The following is a 25,369-nucleotide window of genomic DNA, read 5'->3' as shown; positions in this document are numbered from 1 at the left end:
TCCCCCTCTCTGTCCACCCAATCCGAGTCATGTTCTCCCAATCTGAGTCATGTCCTCCCTCTCTGTCCTCTCTGTCTGAGTCATGTCCTCCCTGTCTGTCCTCCTTGTCTGAGTCAGGTCCCCCTCTCTGTCCACCCAATCCGAGTCATGTTCTCCCAATCTGAGTCATGTCCTCCCTCTCTGTCCTCTCTGTCTGAGTCATGTCCTCCCAGTCTGAGTCATGTCCTCCCTGTCTGTCCTTGTCTGAGTCATGTCCTCCCTCTCTGTCCTCCCTGTCTGAGTGATGTCCTCCCAATCCGAGTCATTTCCTCCCTGTCTGAGTGATGTCCTCCCAGTCCGAGTCATGTCCTCCCTGTCTGAGTCATGTCCTCCCTGTCTGAGTCATGTCCTCCCTGTCTGAGTCATGTTCTTCCTCTCTGTATTGCAGCTTCTAGATGTCCTCACCATGCATCCCAACTCGTTCCTCGGCTACATCAAAACTACGCTGCAGTTTGTGGTCAAATACAACTTCACAGAGAAAGGTATGATTGCACAGATACAACCTCACAGAAAGGTATGCTTGTACAGATACAACCTCACAGGAGAAGGTATGCTTGTACAGATACAACCGCACAGAAAGGTATGCTTGTACAGATACAACCACACAGAAAGGTATGCTTGTACAGATACAAGCTCACAGAAGAAGGTATGCTTGTACAGATACAAGCTCACAGAGGAAGGTATGCTTGTACAGATACAATATCACAGAAAGGTATGCTTGTACAGATACAACCGCACAGAAAGGTATGCTTGTACAGATACAACCGCACAGAAAGGTATGCTTGTACAGATACAACCGCACAGAAAGGTATGCTTGTACAGATACAACCACACAGAAAGGTATGCTTGTACAGATACAACCACACAGAAAGGTATGCTTGTACAGATACAACCGCACAGAAAGGTATGCTTGTACAGATACATCCTCACAGATGAAGGTATGCTTGTACAGATACAACCTCACAGAGGAAGGTATGCTTGTACAGATACAACCTCACAGATGAAGGTATGCTTGTACAGATACAACCTCACAGAGAAAGGTATGCTTGTACTGTATGTTCTTCAGTGACAAAGATACTCACTCCTGGTGCCTCTGTGTCATGCACATGTCTTGTGGCTGAAGGGCAGTGGCTATGAAAACCTGTTGTTGATTGACCTGTTTTCATTTAAGATAGAACTCTGTGTATGTGCTGGGTGTAGCAGGAATACACCAAGTTGTGCTGTAGTGCCAGTGTCTCAAAACAAAGAAACCTTTACTTTCTTATGTTTAAAGCCGTGATGAATACTGAATCATAATTATGCTTTTGCACTTTTCCGTCTTTCTTCAATAAGGTCTTCTGTTTGAACGATTTGCCGTCAACTGCTTCAATCTGATGAAAGGGATCCTGTTCAGTGAAACCTACAAGCCCCGTAAATCTGTTCAAGAACAGGGTAACAATCACGCTCTAAATAAATTTTTAAAAATATTGTAAAAGTTTATCTTTTGCCTCAGGTTCAATCTCATTAAAATGAGATGTTAGTTCTTGCTATAATTAAACAAATCTCTGAGAACCTCACATTACAAGTCACGCCAGAATGCTGATAGATCATCCTTTAGGTCCAGTTAGGACTTCGTTAGTAAGAGCAATGTGCTCTTAGTTTATAGAATTAGTATATAGAAGAAACATAATACCGTTTTCGATGTAATAAGCCCCAGGGCGCTCTCAAAATTAGAAATAGGGGGCTCTTATTAGAGTATAAGTTTGGTGAGAAAAAAAAGAGAGTTGAAAGATCGTAAATTTCGTGGTTTATGTTGACAGCCTGAAATGATACAGAAGAAAAGTCTGTGCGTATTATACACGACAGATTATATTTTCCAGAATTTAATTGCCCATAATTAAGGGTGCACATAACACACGAGTGTGTTTTATACACGAATAAATAAGTCTTGTGTACAGTGATCAATATTAGCAAATATCGCCGTGGCTATTGGGACGGGGCGCTTATTACGTCGAATACGGTACTCTGATTCTGTTATTTTTTCATTGGTACTGCCCTTGGAATAACAGTGATTCTAATTGTTTTCCTGCAGAAACAGTGAGTCAGATTAGTATGGAAGCTCATCTGATGGTGAAGGAGTTCTTTACGTTCCACATGTTGGCGGAGATATGTCGTCGCCTGGTGCTCCAGTACTTCCTGTTGACTACAGATGACCTGACCACCTGGGACGCAGATGCCGAGGAGTTCTGTGAGTTCTACCGAGTCAGTGTATTGTGTAGAGAGAATTATTGCTGATTCAGTGTATCGTTTAATGAGCATTATTACTAAGTCAGTGTATTGTGTAGAAAGCATTAATGTTAATTCAGGATATTGTTTATTGAGCATTATTGCTGAGTCAGTGAATTGTGTAGAGAGAATCTTTACGTATTCAGCATATTTGTCTGTGAGCATTAATGCTGAGTCAGTGTGTTATGTAGTGGGCATACAATGAGTTTGGATACTTGATTCTTAATCACAATGACAACCTCAAATCATGATGACTGACACCATTTATTTCATGTTTGACCGCAGTACCCTTGGAGAATCTGTTATCAGGGATGTGAAATCTCCACGGAAACACGGAAAATCTCGTTTTTTAAAACAGTAGTTCTAGGAAAAAATCATCTTCCGCGTAAAAATGTAATCAAAGATGTATAAAAAAACACTCTGGAAAATATAATCGAAAACCAGACAACCGTTGCGGATCGTCCTGTTTTCAAACAGAGCTTTCAGCAGCATAGGTTTTTGGACAGCATACGTTTTCTATCACAAATACTTGCAGTATAACGTGGGGTGTGGCATCACACAGAAATTGTAAATACTCAGAGTCAGATGATGGCTTGTTTTTAAGATAAATTTGTCTTTTAGCCTATAAGTGAATGAGATGTTTTACAGTTGTTCATGTGATTAGCGAGAAAACTATGAATGTTTCTTCAGCGTCTGAAAACCCATAACATGGGGATATATGTTGTATTAATGTCTTATGTTTGCAATGAAGTTGTTGTTTTTTCAACAAAAGGTAAGTAAGTACAAGGTAAGTTTTTTTCAATATGCTTCAACATGGTGAAAGGGTCAGACATTGCTCGCTTGTGACAGTTGTCCTTGTGTCTGGGGGATGGGGGTTGAAGTTTATGGCAGCATTGCTGCGAGTAGCTGGGTGCACGGAAGCTATGCCCGATTTTTTAAAAGTACTGATTTAACTTCGAAATTTTACTGCATCTGCCATCTTTGTTTATTTGACTTATTGACTTTTGATTTATTACATTTCTTGGTGTGAATGTTGTCCAAACTGTGTGAAATTGCTTAAAATGTAATCAAATGTTTGAAAAATAGACCCCCCTAGACTTTTCCTCTTTTTGGGGGGGAAAACCTGCTCACATCCCTGTGTTATTCAAAATTCTACAGTTGCAATAACATTTTCAAAGGTTATAGAATATGGGGTTACAGTCACTATTCAAAGTATATGTGTCAATACCATTTGTGCAGGAAACAATACACATTAGACTGTAACAAAGATTTGTGAGAACTTTCAATTTGGTACTTCTCTGACATAATGATAGTTATGAGGTTTACACAACAAACTTTGCAAGGTTCACCTCATGTCATTGAGGGTTGATCACTTTATTGTTGCTGATGTAGTAGCTGTGCATCACACTTCCATTCACAAACCGTGATGATACTGATACTGATACTGTTTGCAGCAATTGGAATGCCAGCAGATGTGTTGACGAAATTGCCAGTCCAAGATTAAATTATCCTTATGGCAGCCTTCTAAAGGCAGACCCTGTTTGGGTCTGGAAGTGCTGTCCATTCATAGTTTTAGTGGAAATAATAATTAAGTATTTACAATAAATCTGCTTTCCGAACTGAAGTGTCTAATGATCATGTGATATCAGTATGACATTCAAAAATATTCTGGAAAGAAATATCAACCAACCAGCAGGATATAAGCAAAATAGGTAAAGAAGTAGGTCAAGTTGTGGTCCATTTCATCACAGCATGACTGGGGGGGCAAGTGTGGTTCATTTGTTTAAGGCGCTTTGATTCACTGTGCAGAGTTGCGTCCCTTGGGCACGCCAGAAACCGATGATTGTTGGTTCGAATCCTGGTTCGCCCTATTATGTTTCTAGGTTTGTCAGCTCGTGGGTTTCACCGGAGTGGTAAACGTCTGAGACCTGCATCACTTCAGACTTTCCTCCCAAATTAAGCTGACACACCATGAAATAACTCAAATACTGCTAACCCTCAAAAGTAAATACGTACAAATACAAACTGGCCATTCCTTCAAGAGGATGTATTACCTGGTCTAAGATATAGACTGTAGCACCTCTCGGACCCACTGACAAGGTGTGAACAGCCTGTGTGTTTTTCTTTCAGGTCAGGAAGAAGGAGGGGACTCATTCAAATATTCTCTACGGGTGAGTCTTTTAATTACAGAATAACCTATGAGCTATGAGGAATTTTAGGTGATCTTTCCATTTCTTAATTTTAATTAATTTTTAGTTTTAATATTCCTTCATGAGGGACAGATATGCTGAAATGCTTAGTTGCGAGTATGTTACATGTTTAATTTTGATCCATTCCCTGTTGAATTGTTGTATGATGGGGCCTGGTGAGTTGTATGATGGGGTGTGGTGAGTTGTATGATGGGGCCTTGTGAGGTGCCTGGTGAGTTGTATGATGGGGTGTGGTGAGTTGTATGATGAGGCCTGGTGAGTTGTATGATGTGGCCTGGTGAGTTGTATGATGGGGCCTGGTGAGTTGTGTGATGTGGCCTGGTGAGTTGTATGATGGGGTGTGGTGAGTTGTATGATGGGGTGTGGTGAGTTGTATGATGGGGCCTGGTGAGTTGTATGATGTGGCCTGGTGAGTTGTATGATGGGGCCTGGTGAGTTGTATGATGTGGCCTGGTGAGTTGTGTGATGTGGCCTGGTGAGTTGTATGATGTTGCCTGGTGAGTTGTATGATGGGGCCTGGTGAGTTGTGTGATGTGGCCTGGTGAGTTGTATGATGGGGCCTGGTGAGTTGTATGATGGGGCCTGGTGAGTTGTATGATGGGGCCTGGTGAGTTGTGTCATGGGACCTGGTGAGTCGTGTCATGGGACCTGGTGAGTTGTATGATGGGGCCTGGTGAGTTGTATGATGTGGCCTGGTGAGTTGTGTCATGGGACCTGGTGAGTTATGTCATGGGACCAGGTGAGTTGTATGATGGGGCCTGGTGAGTTGTATGATGGGGCCTGGTGAGTTGTGTCATGGGGCCTGGTGAGTTGTATGATGGGGCCTGGTGAGTTGTGTCATGGGGCCTGGTGAGTTGTATGATGGGGCCTGGTGAGTTGTATGATAGGGCCTGGTGAGTTCTATGAATGGGCCTGGTGAGTTGTATGATGTGGCCTGATGAGTTGTATGATGTGGCCTGGTGAGTTGTATGATGGGGCCTGATAAGTTGTATGATGGAGCCTGATAAGTTGTATGATGGGGCCTGGTGTGTTGTATTAAGAGACGTGGGTGTATGTTTGATTGGGGTCTGGTGTCTTGCAGCCATGCACAGAGGTGCTGTTCCTGACAATCTTCAAGGAGTTCCGACTCTCACTTACCCCCATACTCATGGAAATGGTACAGTCCATTCACGGACCATGTGACCCTGATAGTCTGGAGGCCATTTTGAAAAAAGACGCAAGTAAGTAGTTTATTGCTTATTTTCTCAGTGAAGAGGTTGGTATGTAACATAACACCCGGGCATACGTGCAGCAAACCCAGTGGGGATTCCTGAGTAGAGGACTTGTGATGATTCCGGCTAGAATAGGTCTTCAGCAACCCATGCTTGTCGTAAGAGGCGACTATGCTTGTCCTAAGAGGCGACTGCCGGGATGGGATGGTCAGGCTCGCTGACTTGGTTGATGCAGGTCATCAAATCTCAATTGCGTGGATCGATGCTCATGATGTCAATCACTGGATTGTCTGGTCCAGGCTTGATTATTCACAGAATATTGCTGAGTGTGGCGTTAAACAACAAGCAAACAAACAAACATATCCTGACTAGAGTAGGTTCCCAGGCCTTGCTTATCATAAGAGACTACTTTCATATCTCAGGGGCAGAGTCTGGGCAAGGAGTTTTAAACCTTTTTCGATGAGAGTTGATGTAATTGATATCAAAAGGCTCAAGCTTGAGATTTTATTGATCATCTGTTTACCAACTTTTTCAGTTTGTAAACAGTAACAAGTGTCCTTAGTGTAAAAAGTATTGCTAGCCAGCTTCAGTAGCTGAGAGATTATTGATGTCATTTGATTGTGTCTTCATGGATACCGATGATGTCACAATGATCTGCAAGGCCTCGGAGATTGATTGATCTCACCCAAGCGATATGTGGGAGCCAGTTTTAGATGATACATTGCTGATTGTGGCATAAAACAGCATTCACTCACTCACATGTACATCATTTAAACATATTGTGTCAAATCCTCAAGTATTGCTAAAACTATTACATTTGTTCTAATTTCAAGGATGCTTTACCGTTTCTCATTTATATCAAGGTGGTATCTGACTTCCAGTGATATATATGACTGTCCTTGGGTCTGAAGTGTAGAATGTGCTCACTTCTCACTGATGTAATGTGTATACCTGTTTTTCAGTTTACAATGCTGTTGGTCTGGCGTCCTATGATCTCTATGACGACATAGACTTTGACAACTGGTTTTCATCTACCCTCTTGGCAGAACTGCGAGTTAAGAATGACAGGTGAGAATTATTCAAACTGTCTACAAAGTTATTTTAGGGATACTCTAAGACGTAAAAAAACTGTGATTGCATGTAATGTTTTTCACACTATGAATGTCTAGGAACACGTTTCTCTTTGTCAAGTGCACTGTTGTGGAATTGTGTCGACCATTGACTCATTTTTTAAGTGGCGTTTTAAGTTTTATTGTTTTATTAAGAGTAACATTTTGTTAAAATTCCGGGGGTACAGGTGGACCAGTCATTTAAGGGCCGCAATTCGTTGTGCGGAGTTGCGTACCTTAGGCACACCAGAAACCTATGATTGTGGGTTTGAATCCCGGTTCACCCTTATTATGTTTCTAGGTTTGTCAGCACCATACCCATGCTCTTGGGTTTCACCGAAGTGGTAAACGTCTAAGATCTGCATCACTTTGAGCTTTCCTCACATATTAAGCTGATACGCTGTGATATAACTGGAATACTGAAAAGTGGCGTTAAATATAACTCACTCATTGTTCAAATTCCAAATTCAAGTTCAGCATAGGAAGGTATGGTGATGTGTGCTTATTCCCACTCCTTACCAGGGATAGAGACTAACATAGTCCTTATAATGATAATGTATAGCCATACCCTTATAAATGGCCAGTTTCTACTAGTCATTTTACCCTAACTATTTGGCAGTTTGGCAAGGACTACAGGACTAGTGCCAATTTCTAACGCTGCTTACTAGAGATGTGCAACAGTTTAAGAAGGAGGGAACATTGTTTGTGAAGTTGTCATGTCTTATAGATCTTATCGATCTATCAATCAATTTTCATTCAAGCACTAAAGAGGCCACAGGCCTGAAGCACATAACACACAGTTATTGACCACAATTTTAACAATTCTTTTACAAATTTCAGTGCATTGCATATATACAGGGAATCTTTTTTCTATTGTTATTTATCTAGACTGTTTTTTGTAATTGAAGTAGTATACAGGAATATGTTTTTTCCTCCCAGGGGAGTAGAATGGACAAACAAACTAAAAGTGATATTCATCCTCGATATCTTGGACTTTTCACATTTTGTGATTATTCTGACCTCGGAGTTTTGGTATATTGCCCACTCCCAATTCATAGATCTTGGGATTAACATCAAAATCTTAGCAATGAATGACAATATTTTTCATAAATATATCAAACAGACACTTATCAGTATATCTATGAGTTTTCAACTAAGATAAAAGTGTGTTGGATAATGTCAACAAAAGACCACAATTGCAGGTGTATATCTTTAAGTCTTTGTTGAAAAGAATTGAAAAGAATGGATGTTATCATCATGCAGAGAGCAGAAGGTTGGTGGCTTAATTCCCTGGCTGCGTGATACCAAAGACATGAAAAGATCGCACTTGCTGTTGGTATCTCAGTGAGCTAGTGCAATGAATCAGGCCTATGTCCAGCCTCGTACAAGGAGCCACACACACACACACACACAAACATGCACGTTGCAACATCAGTAAAGGAATCTTCAACACGATGATGGAGCCCATGTCACCTCACCTTCGGAGTGTACTGCTAATGTTGCTATGTGGCGCCCCTAAAATCTGGCCGTCCTTTCAGCTACCGGATCGTGAGGAAGCGTGTCATCTGGTTGATTGGTCAGTGGGTGAGTGTGAAGCTGTCGGTGAAGCTGCGGCCGACGCTGTATGAAGCCATCCTGTCAGTGTTGCGGACAGAGGAGGATCTGGCTGTCAGACTGGAGGCCGCCGCAACACTGAGGAGTGATATCCTTGGCTGTGTCTTACATTCCCTGTAGCCCAGTGAATACAGTAATAATATGTTATGTTATAAAAGGTCCCCCCCCTCAGTAACTTGTCAGAGGTGACCTTAAATATGTCATTTGTGATACAGTATATGACCTTGTTCAACGTATCAACCATATGAACTATTTACAGGCCACTCTTCAGCCACTCTTCAGCTTGAATGTTGCTATGTGGTGTTAGGCATCAAATAAACAATAACTTTCTCATGAACTGGCTCATCTGTGCAGTGTGACAGTTCAGGCTGTACGATGTAACTGGTGTTCTATACAGGTAGTACGATGTAACTGGTGTTCTATACAGGTAGTACGATGTATCTTGTGTTCTTTTCAAGTAGTACAATGTAACTTGTGTCCTATACAGGTAGTACGATGTAACTGGTGTTCGATACAGGTAGTACAAGGTATCTTGTCTTCTTTTCAAGTAGTACAATGTAACTTGTGTCTTATACAGGTATTAAGATGTATCTTGTGTTCTATACAAGTAGTACGATGTAACTGGTGTTCTATACAAGTAGTACGATGTAACTGGTGTTCTATACAGGTAGTACGATGTATCTTGTGTTCTTTTCAAGTAGTACAGTGTAACTAGTGTTCTATACAGGTAGTACGATGTAACTGGTGTTCTATACAGGTAGTACGATGTAACTTGTGTCCTATACAGGTAGTACAATGTAACTTGTGTTCTATACACGTAGTACAATGTAACTGGCATTCTATACAAGTAGTACAATGTAGCTTGTGTTCTATACAAGTAGTACGATCTATCCTGTGTCCTATACAGGTAGTACAATGTAACTGGCATTCTATACAAGTAGTACAATGTAACTAGTGTTCTATACAGGTAGGACAATATAGCTTGTGTTCTATACAAGTAGTACCATGTAACTTGTGTTCTATACAGGTAGTATAATGTAACTTGTGTCCTACACAGGTAGTATAATGTAACTAGTGTTCTATACAGGTAGGACAATATAGCTTGTGTTCTATACAGGTAGTACATTGTAACTTGTGTTCTATACAGGTAGTATAATGTAACTTGTGTCCTACACAGGTAGTATAATGTAACTAGTGTTCTATACAGGTAGGACAATATAGCTTGTGTTCTACACAGGCAGTACAGTGTATCTTGTTGAAGTCTCTGCATTGTGAAAAACTCCTTAACGCTTCTACCCGTTGATGACTTTGAATTCAACCCGGAACAGCTACTACCGGTAAGTATCTTTCTATGATATCATATTATAAAATGATTAAAGGAAGTGATTCTCATATGTGCCAGAATAAGATTAAATCAGTTGCATGACTGGCATACCCCCTTATCTTAGGGGCAGTCACATCCCCTTGTCTTACCGGCAGTATTTGGAGACAACACTGGCCTAGTTGACACTGTCATACGGTGACATATCAGACTCCTATGTTTCACTATGTTGCAGTACAGTCACTGTCTCCCTTGTTTCACTATGTTGCAGTACAGTCAGTGACTCCCTTGTTTCACTATGTTGCAGTACAGTCACTGGCTCCCTTGTTTCACTATGTTTCAGTACAGTCACTGTCTCCCTTGTTTCACTATGTTTCAGTACAGTCACTGTCTCCCTTGTTTCACTATGTTGCAGTACAGTCACTGTCTCCCTTGTTTCACTATGTTTCAGTACAGTCACTGTCTCCCTTGTTTCACTATGTTTCAGTACAGTCACTGTCTCCCTTGTTTCACTATGTTGCAGGAGTCACTCACTCCCTTGTTTCACTATGTTTCAGTACAGTCACTGTCTCCCTTGTTTCACTATGTTGCAGTACAGTCACTGTCTCCCTTGTTTCACTATGTTTCAGTACAGTCACTGTCTCCCTTGTTTCACTATGTTGCAGGAGTCACTCACTCCCTTGTTTCACTATGTTGCAGTACAGTCACTGTCTCCCTTGTTTCACTATGTTGCAGTACAGTCACTGTCTCCCTTGTTTCACTATGTTTCAGTACAGTCACTGTCTCCCTTGTTTCACTATGTTTCAGTACAGTCACTGTCTCCCTTGTTTCACTATGTTTCAGTACAGTCACTGTCTCCCTTGTTTCACTATGTTTCAGTACAGTCACTGTCTCCCTTGTTTCACTATGTTTCAGTACAGTCACTGTCTCCCTTGTTTCACTATGTTTCAGTACAGTCACTGTCTCCCTTGTTTCACTATGTTGCAGGAGTCACTCACTCCCTTGTTTCACTATGTTGCAGTACAGTCACTGTCTCCCTTGTTTCACTATGTTGCAGTACAGTCAGTGACTCCCTTGTTTCACTATGTTTCAGTACAGTCACTGTCTCCCTTGTTTCACTATGTTTCAGTACAGTAACTGTCTCCCTTGTTTCACTATGTTGCAGTACAGTCACTGACTCCCATGTTTCCCTAACTCATGTTTCACTATTTTGCAGTATGTGGAGCCTCTGTTCTCACACCTCTTCCAACTGCTCACACATGTCAGGGAATGTGACACAAAGGTAACCTTTGATTACAAGACACTTTCTTACTCTGTCCATTTTGTATTGAGTTAATGCTTTTTTTTATTGCATGTGAAGATTATGTTCCAGTTTGCTATGATAACTCCCCTACGTGGACCAGGTTAGAAAAACATCCCAAGCATCATTCTTGCGAGGCACAAGAAGCCACTAGATTTGAATGAGTGGTCAGACTTGGTGATTGGGCACTCACTTACTCCAATAATGATGTAGGAAATAATAGTGTTTGTGACCACTAGGGAAGGCCTGATCTCAGCCGTGGCGTGGTTGAAGATGTAATGATGGTTGTGGTTTAACCCTGCACTCAGCAATAATCCAGCTATATGACAGCGGTCTATGAAAAATCGAATCTGGACCAGACAATCCAGTAGTTGTCATCATGATCATCGATCCGATCAATTGGGATACGATGACATGAATTAACCAAGTCAGCAATTCTGACCACACAATCTTACGACAAGCATAGTCACCTTTTACGGCAAGCATGGGTTGCTGAAGACCTATCCTACCCCGGATATTGGTTGAAGATGTGACTGATACCTGGCAACCTACTGGTGTTCTGTTATACAGAAGTGGTGTGGCAGTGTGACAACCTCATCTTGGAGATAGTTTCTGCCTTTTGGAGACAACTTTTGATACCACCATAGCAACATTGTTATCTCCTGATGTACTTTACTCTTTGCAGATGCATGTGCTCCATGTCTTCTCGTTTGTGATAGAGAGGATGGGGGCCATGATCCGTCCCTACACAGCGGCACTGCTGCAGTATCTGCCCGGCCTCTGGCAGGAGTCCGCAGACCACAACATGCTCCGTTGTGCCATCTTGTCTACACTCATACACCTCGTACAGGTGAGTACAGGACGTGACATCTTGTCTACACTCATACACCTCCTACAGGTGAGTACAGGATGTGACATCTTGTCTACACTCATACACCTTGTACAGGTGAGTACAGGACATGACATCTTGCCTACACTCATACACCTTGTACAGGTGAGCACAGAACGTGAGATCTTGTCTACACTCATACACCTCCTACAGGTGAGTACAGGATGTGACATCTTGTCTACACTCATACACCTTGTACAGGTGAGCACAGAACGTGAGATCTTGTCTACACTCATACACCTCGTACAGGTGAGTACAGGATGTGACATCTTGTCTACACTCGTACACCTTGTACAGGTGAGTACAGGACATGACATCTTGTCTACACTCATACACCTTGTACAGGTGAGCACAGAACGTGAGATCTTGTCTACACTCATACACCTCGTACAGGTGAGCACAGGACGTGAGATCTTGTCTACACTCATACACCTCGTACAGGTGAGCACAGGACGTGAGATCTTGCCTACACTCATACACCTCGTACAGGTGAGTACAGGACATGACATCTTGCCTACACTCATACACCTCCTACAGGTGAGTACAGGACGTGACATCTTGCCTACACTCATACACCTCGTACAGGTGAGTACAGGACGTGACATCTTGCCTACACTCATACACCTCATACAGGACGTGACATCTTGCCTACACTCATACACCTCCTACAGGTGAGTACAGGACGTGACATCTTGCCTACACTCATACACCTCATATTATTGTTAATATTGTCTTTGCTTACATGTTTCATTTGAGAAGGTCAGTCGAGATCTCTTGTCCCATTTCTCTGCTCCATTTTCAGGGTTTTGGGTCCATGTGCACCAACTTCCATGACTTCCTGCTGCCTGTGATACACCTGAGTACCGATGTCACCCAGGACCCCCACGTGTACCTGCTGGAAGATGGCCTTGACCTTTGGCTTATGACCTTGCATCACTCTCCGCTCCTCACTGAAGGCCTCCTGAAACTCTTCAACAACATGCCTTCATTGCTAGGTTGGTTGTGTGTTTCTATCCTTCAGTAATACATGCCTTCATTGCTAGGTTGGTTGTGTGTCTCTATCCTTCAGTAATACATGCCTTCATTGCCAGGTTGGTTGTGTGTATCTATCCTTCAGTAATACATGCCCTCATTGCTAGGTTGGTTGTGTGTCTCTATCCTTCAGTAATACATGCCCTCATTGCTAGGTTGGTTGTGTGTCTCCATCCTTCAGTAATACATGCCTTCATTGCTAGGTTGGTTGTGTGTCTCTATCCTTCAGTAATACATGCCTTCATTGCTAGGTTGGTTGTGTGTCTCTATCCTTCAGTAATACATGCCTTCATTGCCAGGTTGGTTGTGTGTCTCTATCCTTCAGTAATACATGTCTTCATTGCTAGGTTGGTTGTGTGTCTCTATCCTTCAGTAATACATGCCTTCATTGCCAGGTTGGTTGTGTGTCTCTATTCTTCAGTAATACATGCCTTCATTGCTAGGTTGGTTGTGTGTCTCTATCCTTCAGTAATACATGCCCTCATTGCTAGGTTGGTTGTGTGTCTCCATCCTTCAGTAATACATGCCTTCATTGCCAGGTTGGTTGTGTGTCTCTATCCTTCAGTAATACATGCCTTCATTGCTAGGTTGGTTGTGTGTCTCTATCCTTCAGTAATACATGCCTTCATTGCTAGGTTGGTTGTGTGTCTCTATCCTTCAGTAATACATGCCTTCATTGCCAGGTTGGTTGTGTGTCTCTATCCTTCAGTAATACATGTCTTCATTGCTAGGTTGGTTGTGTGTCTCTATCCTTCAGTAATACATGCCTTCATTGCCAGGTTGGTTGTGTGTCTCTATTCTTCAGTAATACATGCCTTCATTGCTAGGTTGGTTGTGTGTCTCTATCCTTCAGTAATACATGTCTTCATTGCTAGGTTGGTTGTGTGTCTCTATCCTTCAGTAATACATGCCTTCATTGCCAGGTTGGTTGTGTGTCTCTATCCTTCAGTAATACATGCCTTCATTGCTAGGTTGGTTGTGTGTCTCTATCCTTCAGTAATACATGCCTTCATTGCCAGGTTGGTTGTGTGTCCAACACCCTCAGTAATACATGCCTTCATTGCTAGGTTGGTTGTGTGTCTCTATCCTTCAGTAATACATGCCTTCATTGCCAGGTTGGTTGTGTGTCTCTATCCTTCAGTAATACATGCCTTCATTGCCAGGTTGGTTGTGTGTCTCTATCTTTCAGTAATACTGCCTTCATTGCCAGGTTGGTTGTGTGTCCAACACCCTCAGTAATACATGCCTTCATTGCCAGGTTGGTTGTGTGTCTCTATCCTTCAGTAATACATGCCTTCATTGCCAGGTTGGTTGTGTGTCTCTATCCTTCAGTAATACATGCCTTCATTGCCAGGTTGGTTGTGTGTCTCTATCCTTCAGTAATACATGCCTCCATTGCCAGGTTGGTTGTGTGTCTCTATCCTTCAGTAATACATGCCTTCATTGCCAGGTTGGTTGTGTGTCTCTATCTTTCAGTAATACTGCCTTCATTGCCAGGTTGGTTGTGTGTCCAACACCCTCAGTAATACATGCCTCCATTGCTAGGTTGGTTGTGTGTCTCTATCTTTCAGTAATACTGCTTTCATTGCCAGGTTGGTTGTGTGTCTCTATCCTTCAGTAATACATGCCTTCATTGCTAGGTTGGTTGTGTGTCTCTATCCTTCAGTAATACATGCCTTCATTGCCAGGTTGGTTGTGTGTCCAACACCCTCAGTAATACATGCCTTCATTGCTAGGTTGGTTGTGTGTCTCTATCCTTCAGTAATACATGCCTTCATTGCCAGGTTGGTTGTGTGTCTCTATCCTTCAGTAATACATGCCTTCATTGCTAGGTTGGTTGTGTGTCTCTATCCTTCAGTAATACATGCCTTCATTGCTAGGTTGGTTGTGTGTCTCTATCCTTCAGTAATACATGCCTTCATTGCTAGGTTGGTTGTGTGTCTCTATCTTTCAGTAATACTGCCTTCATTGCCAGGTTGGTTGTGTGTCTCTATCCTTCAGTAATACATGCCTTCATTGCCAGGTTGGTTGTGTGTCTCTATCCTTCAGTAATACATGCCTTCATTGCTAGGTTGGTTGTGTGTCTCTATCCTTCAGTAATACATGCCTTCATTGCTAGGTTGGTTGTGTGTCTCTATCCTTCAGTAATACATGCCTTCATTGCTAGGTTGGTTGTGTGTCTCTATCTTTCAGTAATACTGCCTTCATTGCCAGGTTGGTTGTGTGTCTCTATCCTTCAGTAATACATGCCTTCATTGCCAGGTTGGTTGTGTGTCTCTATCCTTCAGTAATACATGTCTTCATTGCTAGGTTGGTTGTGTGTCTCTATCCTTCAGTAATACATGCCTTCATTGCCAGGTTGGTTGTGTGTCTCTATCCTTCAGTAATACATGCCTTCATTGCTAGGTTGGTTGTGTGTCTCTATCCTTCAGTAATACATGCCTTCATTGCTAGGTTGGTTGTGTGTCTCTATCCTTCAGTAATACATGCCTTCATTGCTAGGTTGGTTGTGTGTCTCTATCTTTCAGTAATACTGCCTTCATTGCCAGGTTGGTTGTGTGTCTCTATCCTTCAGTAATACATGCCTTCATTGCCAGGTTGGTTGTGTGTCTCTATCCTTCAGTAATACATGTCTTCATTGCTAGGTTGGTTGTGTGTCTCTATCCTTCAGTAATACATGCCTTCATTGCTAGGTTGGTTGTGTGTCTCTATCCTTCAGTAATACATGCCTTCACTGCCAGGTTGGTTGTGTGTCTCTATCCTTCAGTAATACATGCCTTCATTGCTAGGTTGGTTGTGTGTCTCTATCCTTCAGTAATACATGCCTTCATTGCCAGGTTGGTTGTGTGTCTCTATCCTTCAGTAATACATGCCTTCATTGCCAGGTTGGTTGTGTGTCTCTATCCTTCAGTAATACTGCCTTCACTGCCAGGTTGGTTGTGTGTCTCTATCCTTCAGTAATACATGCCTTCATTGCTAGGTTGGTTGTGTGTCTCTATCCTTCAGTAATACATGCCTTCATTGCCAGGTTGGTTGTGTGTCTCTATCTTTCAGTAATACTGCCTTCATTGCCAGGTTGGTTGTGTGTCTCTATCCTTCAGTAATACATGCCTTCATTGCTAGGTTGGTTGTGTGTCTCTATCCTTCAGTAATACATGCCTTCATTGCCAGGTTGGTTGTGTGTCCAACACCCTCAGTAATACATGCCTTCATTGCTAGGTTGGTTGTGTGTCTCTATCCTTCAGTAATACATGCCTTCATTGCCAGGTTGGTTGTGTGTCCAACACCCTCAGTAATACTGCCTTCATTGCTTGGTTGGTTGTGTGTCTCAATCCTTCAGTAATACATGCCTCCATTGCTAGGTTGGTTTTGTGTCTCCATCCTTCAGTAATACATGCCTCCATTGCTAGGTTGGTTGTGTGTCTCTATCCTTCAGTAATACTGCCTTCATTGCTAGGTTGGTTGTGTGTCTCAATCCTTCAGTAATACATGCCTTCATTGCCAGGTTGGTTGTGTGTCTCAATCCTTCAGTAATACATGCCTCCATTGCCAGGTTGGTTGTGTGTCCAACACCCTCAGTAATACTGCCTTCATTGCTAGGTTGGTTGTGAGTCTCTATCCTTCAGTAATACATGCCTTCATTGCTAGGTTGGTTGTGTGTCTCTATCCTTCAGTAATACATGCCTTCATTGCCAGGTTGGTTGTGTGTCCAACACCCTCAGTAATACATGCCTCCATTGCTAGGTTGGTTGTGTGTCTCTATCCTTCAGTAATACATGCCTTCATTGCTAGGTTGGTTGTGTGTCTCTATCCTTCAGTAATACATGCCTTCATTGCTAGGTTGGTTGTGTGTCCAACACCCTCAGTAATACATGCCTCCATTGCTAGGTTGGTTGTGTGTCTCTATCCTTCAGTAATACATGCCTTCATTGCTAGGTTGGTTGTGTGTCTCTATCCTTCAGTAATACATGCCTTCATTGCCAGGTTGGTTGTGTGTCCAACACCCTCAGTAATACTGCCTTCATTGCTAGGTTGGTTGTGTGTCTCTATCTTTCAGTAATACATGCCTTCATTGCCAGGTTGGTTGTGTGTCTCTATCCTTCAGTAATACTGCCTTCACTGCCAGGTTGGTTGTGTGTCTCTATCCTTCAGTAATACATGCCTTCATTGCTAGGTTGGTTGTGTGTCTCTATCCTTCAGTAATACATGCCTTCATTGCCAGGTTGGTTGTGTGTCTCTATCTTTCAGTAATACTGCCTTCATTGCCAGGTTGGTTGTGTGTCTCTATCCTTCAGTAATACATGCCTTCATTGCTAGGTTGGTTGTGTGTCTCTATCCTTCAGTAATACATGCCTTCATTGCCAGGTTGGTTGTGTGTCCAACACCCTCAGTAATACATGCCTTCATTGCTAGGTTGGTTGTGTGTCTCTATCCTTCAGTAATACATGCCTTCATTGCCAGGTTGGTTGTGTGTCCAACACCCTCAGTAATACTGCCTTCATTGCTTGGTTGGTTGTGTGTCTCAATCCTTCAGTAATACATGCCTCCATTGCTAGGTTGGTTTTGTGTCTCCATCCTTCAGTAATACATGCCTCCATTGCTAGGTTGGTTGTGTGTCTCTATCCTTCAGTAATACTGCCTTCATTGCTAGGTTGGTTGTGTGTCTCAATCCTTCAGTAATACATGCCTTCATTGCCAGGTTGGTTGTGTGTCTCAATCCTTCAGTAATACATGCCTCCATTGCCAGGTTGGTTGTGTGTCCAACACCCTCAGTAATACTGCCTTCATTGCTAGGTTGGTTGTGAGTCTCTATCCTTCAGTAATACATGCCTTCATTGCTAGGTTGGTTGTGTGTCTCTATCCTTCAGTAATACATGCCTTCATTGCCAGGTTGGTTGTGTGTCCAACACCCTCAGTAATACATGCCTCCATTGCTAGGTTGGTTGTGTGTCTCTATCCTTCAGTAATACATGCCTTCATTGCTAGGTTGGTTGTGTGTCTCTATCCTTCAGTAATACATGCCTTCATTGCTAGGTTGGTTGTGTGTCCAACACCCTCAGTAATACATGCCTCCATTGCTAGGTTGGTTGTGTGTCTCTATCCTTCAGTAATACATGCCTTCATTGCTAGGTTGGTTGTGTGTCTCTATCCTTCAGTAATACATGCCTTCATTGCCAGGTTGGTTGTGTGTCCAACACCCTCAGTAATACTGCCTTCATTGCTAGGTTGGTTGTGTGTCTCTATCTTTCAGTAATACATGCCTTCATTGCCAGGTTGGTTGTGTGTCTCAATCCTTCAGTAATACATGCCTCCATTGCTAGGTTGGTTGTGTGTCTCTATCCTTCAGTAATACTGCCTTCATTGCTAGGTTGGTTGTGTGTCTCTATCCTTCAGTAATACTGCCTTCATTGCTAGGTTGGTTGTGTGTCTCTATCCTTCAGTAATACATGCCTTCATTGCGAGGTTGGTTGTGTGTCTCTATCTTTCAGTAATACATGCCTTCATTGCCAGGTTGGTTGTGTGTCTCTATCCTTCAGTAATACATACCTTCATTGCTAGGTTGGTTGTGTGTCTCTATCCTTCAGTAATACATGCCTTCATTGCCAGGTTGGTTGTGTGTCCAACACCCTCAGTAATACTGCCTTCATTGCTTGGTTGGTTGTGTGTCTCAATCCTTCAGTAATACATGCCTCCATTGCTAGGTTGGTTGTGTGTCTCTATCCTTCAGTAATACATGCCTTCATTGCCAGGTTGGTTGTGTGTCTCTATCCTTCAGTAATACATGCCTCCATTGCTAGGTTGGTTGTGTGTCTCTATCCTTCAGTAATACTGCCTTCATTGCTAGGTTGGTTGTGTGTCTCTATCTTTCAGTAATACTGCCTTCATTGCCAGGTTGGTTGTGTGTCTCAATCCTTCAGTAATACATGCCTCCATTGCTAGGTTGGTTGTGTGTCTCTATCCTTCAGTAATACATGCCTTCATTGCCAGGTTGGTTGTGTGTCTCAATCCTTCAGTAATACATGCCTCCATTGCTAGGTTGGTTGTGTGTCTCTATCCTTCAGTAATACATGCCTTCATTGCTAGGTTGGTTGTGTGTCCAACACCCTCAGTAATACATGCCTCCATTGCCAGGTTGGTTGTGTGTCTCTATCTTTCAGTAATACATGCCTTCATTGCCAGGTTGGTTGTGTGTCTCAATCCTTCAGTAATACATGCCTCCATTGCTAGGTTGGTTGTGTGTCTCTATCCTTCAGTAATACTGCCTTCATTGCTAGGTTGGTTGTGTGTCTCTATCTTTCAGTAATACTGCCTTCATTGCCAGGTTGGTTGTGTGTCTCTATCCTTCAGTAATACATGCCTTCATTGCCAGGTTGGTTGTGTGTCTCAATCCTTCAGTAATACATGCCTCCATTGCTAGGTTGGTTGTGTGTCTCTATCCTTCAGTAATACATGCCTCCATTGCTAGGTTGGTTGTGTGTCTCTATCCTTCAGTAATACATGCCTTCATTGCCAGGTTGGTTGTGTGTCTCAATCCTTCAGTAATACATGCCTCCATTGCTAGGTTGGTTGTGTGTCTCTATCCTTCAGTAATACATGCCTCCATTGCTAGGTTGGTTGTGTGTCTCTATCTTTCAGTAATACATGCCTTCATTGCCAGGTTGGTTGTGTGTCTCAATCCTTCAGTAATACATGCCTCCATTGCTAGGTTGGTTGTGTGTCTCTATCCTTCAGTAATACATGCCTTCATTGCCAGGTTGGTTGTGTGTCTCAATCCTTCAGTAATACATGCCTTCATTGCCAGGTTGGTTGTGTGTCTCAATCCTTCAGTAATACATGCCTCCATTGCTAGGTTGGTTGTGTGTCTCTATCCTTCAGTAATACATGCCTCCATTGCTAGGTTGGTTGTGTGTCTCTATCCTTCAGTAATACATGCCTTCATTGCCAGGTTGGTTGTGTGTCTCTATCCTTCAGTAATACATGCCTCCATTGCTAGGTTGGTTGTGTGTCTCTATCCTTCAGTAATACATGCCTTCATTGCTAGGTTGGTTGTGTGTCTCAATCCTTCAGTAATACATGCCTTCATTGCCAGGTTGGTTGTGTGTCTCAATCCTTCAGTAATACATGCCTCCATTGCTAGGTTGGTTGTGTGTCTCTATCCTTCAGTAATACATGCCTTCATTGCTAGGTTGGTTGTGTGTCTCTATCCTTCAGTAATACATGCCTTCATTGCTAGGTTGGTTGTGTGTCTCAATCCTTCAGTAATACATGCCTCCATTGCTAGGTTGGTTGTGTGTCTCTATCCTTCAGTAATACATGCCTTCATTGCCAGGTTGGTTGTGTGTCTCAATCCTTCAGTAATACATGCCTCCATTGCTAGGTTGGTTGTGTGTCTCTATCCTTCAGTAATACATGCCTTCATTGCTAGGTTGGTTGTGTGTCTCTATCCTTCAGTAATACATGCCTTCATTGCTAGGTTGGTTGTGTGTCCAACACCCTCAGTAATACATGCCTCCATTGCCATGTTGGTTGTGTGTCTCTATCTTTCAGTAATACATGCCTTCATTGCCAGGTTGGTTGTGTGTCTCAATCCTTCAGTAATACATGCCTCCATTGCTAGGTTGGTTGTGTGTCTCTATCCTTCAGTAATACTGCCTTCATTGCTAGGTTGGTTGTGTGTCTCTATCTTTCAGTAATACTGCCTTCATTGCCAGGTTGGTTGTGTGTCTCAATCCTTCAGTAATACATGCCTCCATTGCTAGGTTGGTTGTGTGTCTCTATCCTTCAGTAATACTGCCTTCATTGCTAGGTTGGTTGTGTGTCTCTATCCTTCAGTAATACATGCCTCCATTGCTAGGTTGGTTGTGTGTCTCTATCCTTCAGTAATACATGCCTTCATTGCTAGGTTGGTTGTGTGTCTCTATCCTTCAGTAATACATGCCTTCATTGCTAGGTTGGTTGTGTGTCCAACACCCTCAGTAATACATACCTTCATTGCCAGGTTGGTTGTGTGTCCAACACCCTCAGTAATACATACCTTCATTGCTTGGTTGGTTGTGTCTCCATCCTTCAGTAATACTGCCTTCATTGCCAGGTTGGTTGTGTGTCAAACACCCTCAGTAATACATACCTTCATTGCTTGGTTGGTTGTGTGTCCAATACCTTCTGTTCTACAGAAGTGTAGATCCCCTTGGTATACAAAGATGTCTTTTTCAAATTCTCAAAATTGTATGTTATTTGGCGGATCCACTTCTGTTAAAGATTTTGAATTCGGAAAAATCATTTTTCATAATAGTTTAAATATTGTGCCTAACAGAGCTGGGAACAGAGAATCTTCGGGTGTGCCTGAAGATCATCGAGGCGTACATCTTGCTAGGCCCCAGGGACTTCATGCAGGTAGGCCACATCTTCCTCTCTCTACAGATGTAACCGGTATCATAGTCTACTCGAATGAACCATTGTGCACAGAGCTAGAAATCACTGATCTTTGTGAAAGAAATCCTCCTTTACACTGTGTAAGAGTATTAATTTTTTTAGCCTTACATATTATGATAAACTGAATAAATCATCATAAAACACATGTGACTTACTCCCCTTGCCTCTGGTACTTGCAGCACTTCCACACAGTGCTGGTGTCGAGCCTCTCCAGTCTGATGACCGACATCCGGGCCGAGGGCCTCATCCTGATTCTCCGTGTAAGTCACACAGATTTCTCACATTGGTGAAGTAGCACCATCGTAAAAGAATTCTTTCAAATAGACTTGGTTTGAATTCCAACTATTGTTAGTTTTAGCCAGATGGAATATTGCTTCATCAGCTTAAAATATTATTCCCTTTAATATGTTTGTGACATTACAGACCACAGACCATTCTCTAGGTCACGTATACTGCCAGCTAATGCCATACAACTTATATCAGTCTCATGAAATAGGTCAAGTCTCGTTACGTATTGTTATTCACTAAATCATCTCTTCTTTCATCTGACAGTTGATCGAACTTGTCTTTCGAGCATTCCCTGCGGATGGACCACGTCTCTTCTCACCTATGCTGCCAGGACTGCTGAAGGATATTCTGGCTCCTGAAGTAAGCGGTCTTTCACCAGTTGGTGTGGTTTGTCGAAGCTGATAGAAAATACAGAAAATTCATCTATTGTTTTTGAATATTTTGGATCCAAAAGCAATATTTTATTTTTTCTAAGCCAATGAGTGAAAGACATGAATTGCTCTGTTCCAGGAGAATCCCATGCTGATGTCGATGTACCTGTCTCTGTTCAGTCGAGTGCTGCTCCAGAACCAGGAACTGATGTGGTCCGTGTTGGAGCAGACGGCACCTCACCTGGGACAGGACGTGAGTCATGATGGAGGGATGGAGTTAGGGAGAAATGAAAATGGTGGTGTTAGTGTTGGAGCAGACGGCACCTCACCTGGGACAGGACGTGAGTCATGATGGAGGGATGGAGTTAGGGAGAAATGAAAATGGTGGTGTTAGTGTTGGAGCAGACGGCACCTCACCTGGGACAGGACGTGAGTCATGATGGAGGGATGGAGTTAGGGAGAAATGAAAATGGTGGTGTTAGTGTTGGAGCAGACGGCACCTCACCTGGGACAGGACGTGAGTCGTGATGGAGGGATGGAGTTAGGGAGAAATGAAAATGGTGGTGTTAGTGTTGGAGCAGACGGCACCTCACCTGGGACAGGACGTGAGTCATGATGGAGGGATGGAGTTAGGGAGAAATGAAAATGGTGGTGTTAGTGTTGGAGCAGACGGCACCTCATCTGGGACAGGACGTGAGTCATGATGGAGGGATGGAGTTAGGGAGAAATGAAAATGGTGGTGTTAGTGTTGGGGCAGACAGCATCTCACCTAGGACAGGATGCTAGGTCATGATGGAGGGATGGAGTTGGGGAGAAATGAAAATGGTGGTGCTAGTGTTGGAGCAGATGGCATCTCACCTAGGACAGGACGTGAGTCATGATGGAGGGATGGAGTTAGGGAGAAATGAAAATGGTGGTGCTAGTGTTGGAGCAGACGGCACCTCACCTAGGACAGGATGTGAGTCATGATTGAGGGATGGAGTTAGGAAGAAATGAAAATGGTGGTGCTAGTGTTGGAGCAGACGGCACCTCACCTGGTACAGGACGTGAGTCGTGATGGAGGGATGGAGTTAGGGAGAGATGAAAAGGGTGGTGCTAGTGTTGGAGCAGGTGACACCTCACCTGGAAGGAGGATGGTGTTGATTGAGAAGGGATAGGGTGGTAATATTCTTAGAGGGGGAAAGATGCTTGGAAGACATTCAAGTAGTATTTGTCTTATTAAGATATTGTGAATGTTTATTTCAGAGCCAGCAGGCACTGGGGAAGCTCCTTGATCTGTGGTGTGACAAGATGGACTGGGTCTCCCAGCCCGAGCGTAAGAAAATCTGTGCTCTTGCCCTGTCATCACTCCTTACAGTCAACCTCAGGTAAGGCTTGCACATTATAGAGACAGGCACCATTCTGTCACTACATGGCAAGAAGTGAGACACAAATTTATCAATCACAAGGCAGTCATTGATGAATTAGAGTTGGTGCTATTGTGAACAGTGTTTCAGTATCATTGCCTTGGTGGTAGAAAAGCCCCCAAATGTTCACCACTTTAGTGTTTTGTGTTCAGTGCGAAACTCAGCAATAATACAGCTGTGTGATGGCTGCCTGTACATTATCCAGTCTGGACCAGATCCTAGCAAGCTCCTCACAGCAATAGTCTGTTCACAGAGCTCTCCATACTATCGCTGCCACCAGTGAAAGCTCCCCACTGTGATGGGTGTCCTCTACCATGCTTGGAGTTGATCTGGCAACCGACTGACCGTTATGTCAGTTAGCAACATAGCATTGGGGACATATTGAATATAGGCATTAAGCCTCTGGCTGTTGTATCACAGATTTACAAGATTGTGCGATGACCATAATTTGTCCCATGTCGTGTTTCAGCACGGTGGTGGAGAAGTTCTCTAGCATCATCAACATGTGTGTCGAGGTCCTCCATGACGTGTGCCGCCAGGACGAGGTGACAGGTGTGCAGATCGAGTAAGTGTCACCATGGCATTTGCATTTGCATTTGTTATAAACTTTGTCATTTGCTGCTATGGTGAGTCAAATATGCTGCATCGTTCAGTGGCTATAAGGGGAAAATCAAGATAGTGTTCCTTGTTTTTATATAATTGAGGCATTTATGTCTTGTGGCTATCAGTAAAAGTATTTGTGCGTGACTAGATCATGAGGCTGTGTAGACATGGCTGCCACAGGACAAGGCTGAAATCAGATTTGATTTTTAAGTAGGATGGTTTGCTGAGAACGATGTGTTGCAGAGTTTTGTCCAACAAGCTTGCCAGAATCCTTGGTTCAAATGTTTAAATTCCAGATTCACACTGATTATGATTTTTGGTTTAGACCACACATTTCTTTTCTTGCTTTACAGACCCACCCTCTGTCAGTTTTGTTGAAATGAATTTTTTTCTTCAGAATTTGCTTCTTTTTTCTTTCTCCACCTTCCAATTTTCCTGTAAAAAATCTGTAAAACAGAGCGTCCGCCCGGAGAGTGAAAGGTCCGGGGTTCAATCCAAGGCTGCGTCATACCAAAAGACGTTAAAAGATGGTACTTGTTGTTACCCTGTCTGGCACTCGACATTTAGGGGCTAAAACAAGGACTGGTTGGCTTGGAGTCAGTATACTGTGTCTGAATGGGGTATTTATGTTAAACTGGGGCATGTTATCTCAGTGGGCTAGCACTAGAAATCGGCATCAGTCCGGTCTAGTACAAGCAGCCACATACACGTGCATGCACATCGTTATAAAGTGCAATAATCCTGGACGCGACGTTAAACCCCATTTCACCTCACCTCACTACACGGTTTCTTCCCACTTTAATCCGACATGCAGTGATACACCTGAAATACAGTTAAGCCAACTGACTGACTGCCATGTTGGTTGCAGCTTCCTGGTGATGGGCGACCAGGATGGACCCCCGGAGTCAGGGATGGAGGGCGACCAAGAAGATAACGAGCATGAGAGGAGGAAGAAGATGGTAGGTGGCGCCGTTTCATGGAATACTAGATGGTAAAGTCATGTGGTTCAGTTGTTCACTAGTCACACTGATGAAGAACTGGGTTTTAGGTTTGAATTCCATTCTGTCTGTGGTTTTGATTGAATATCGTTTGAAAACAGCATTATACCAGATCACTCACTCATACTAACATCTCCATTCTGTATTAACATTAGCATCACAGTTTGGGTTCCACAAGTTTCTAAATGTAAACCATTTAGTCCAGGTTCAGCCCTTGCCAGAGTTTCTGGCTATTATGAGTTATGTCCCTTTAATGCCCCTCCTATTGACAATCAGATTC

The 25,369-nt window shown here is 42.9% G+C and overlaps 1 protein-coding gene across 1 annotated transcript in view; it reads left to right on the top strand.

The window, feature by feature from the left end:
- The window catches only part of LOC139462142 (importin-11-like), a 41,502-nt gene that overhangs the window by 12,033 nt on the left and 4,100 nt on the right, over positions 1 to 25,369 (top strand). The window contains exons 9-26 of the mRNA XM_071246966.1: positions 428 to 521; positions 1,372 to 1,470; positions 2,111 to 2,266; positions 4,435 to 4,475; positions 5,596 to 5,734; positions 6,688 to 6,793; positions 8,373 to 8,536; positions 9,745 to 9,785; positions 10,986 to 11,051; positions 11,755 to 11,919; positions 12,761 to 12,953; positions 21,305 to 21,384; positions 21,603 to 21,683; positions 21,976 to 22,071; positions 22,222 to 22,335; positions 23,328 to 23,449; positions 23,958 to 24,053; positions 24,960 to 25,050. Of these exons, the coding sequence (XP_071103067.1) occupies positions 428 to 521; positions 1,372 to 1,470; positions 2,111 to 2,266; positions 4,435 to 4,475; positions 5,596 to 5,734; positions 6,688 to 6,793; positions 8,373 to 8,536; positions 9,745 to 9,785; positions 10,986 to 11,051; positions 11,755 to 11,919; positions 12,761 to 12,953; positions 21,305 to 21,384; positions 21,603 to 21,683; positions 21,976 to 22,071; positions 22,222 to 22,335; positions 23,328 to 23,449; positions 23,958 to 24,053; positions 24,960 to 25,050 (1,944 nt within the window). The remainder of the gene's footprint in view (positions 1 to 427; positions 522 to 1,371; positions 1,471 to 2,110; positions 2,267 to 4,434; positions 4,476 to 5,595; positions 5,735 to 6,687; positions 6,794 to 8,372; positions 8,537 to 9,744; positions 9,786 to 10,985; positions 11,052 to 11,754; positions 11,920 to 12,760; positions 12,954 to 21,304; positions 21,385 to 21,602; positions 21,684 to 21,975; positions 22,072 to 22,221; positions 22,336 to 23,327; positions 23,450 to 23,957; positions 24,054 to 24,959; positions 25,051 to 25,369) is intronic.

The sequence above is a fragment of the Haliotis cracherodii genome, unplaced genomic scaffold (assembly GCF_022045235.1).
Source record: "Haliotis cracherodii isolate W230 unplaced genomic scaffold, xgHalCrac1.p SCAF_1, whole genome shotgun sequence".
Lineage (NCBI taxonomy): Eukaryota > Metazoa > Mollusca > Gastropoda > Lepetellida > Haliotidae > Haliotis > Haliotis cracherodii.
The sequence above is the reverse complement of the archived record's forward strand: the minus strand, read 5'-3'. Positions and strand labels throughout refer to the sequence as shown.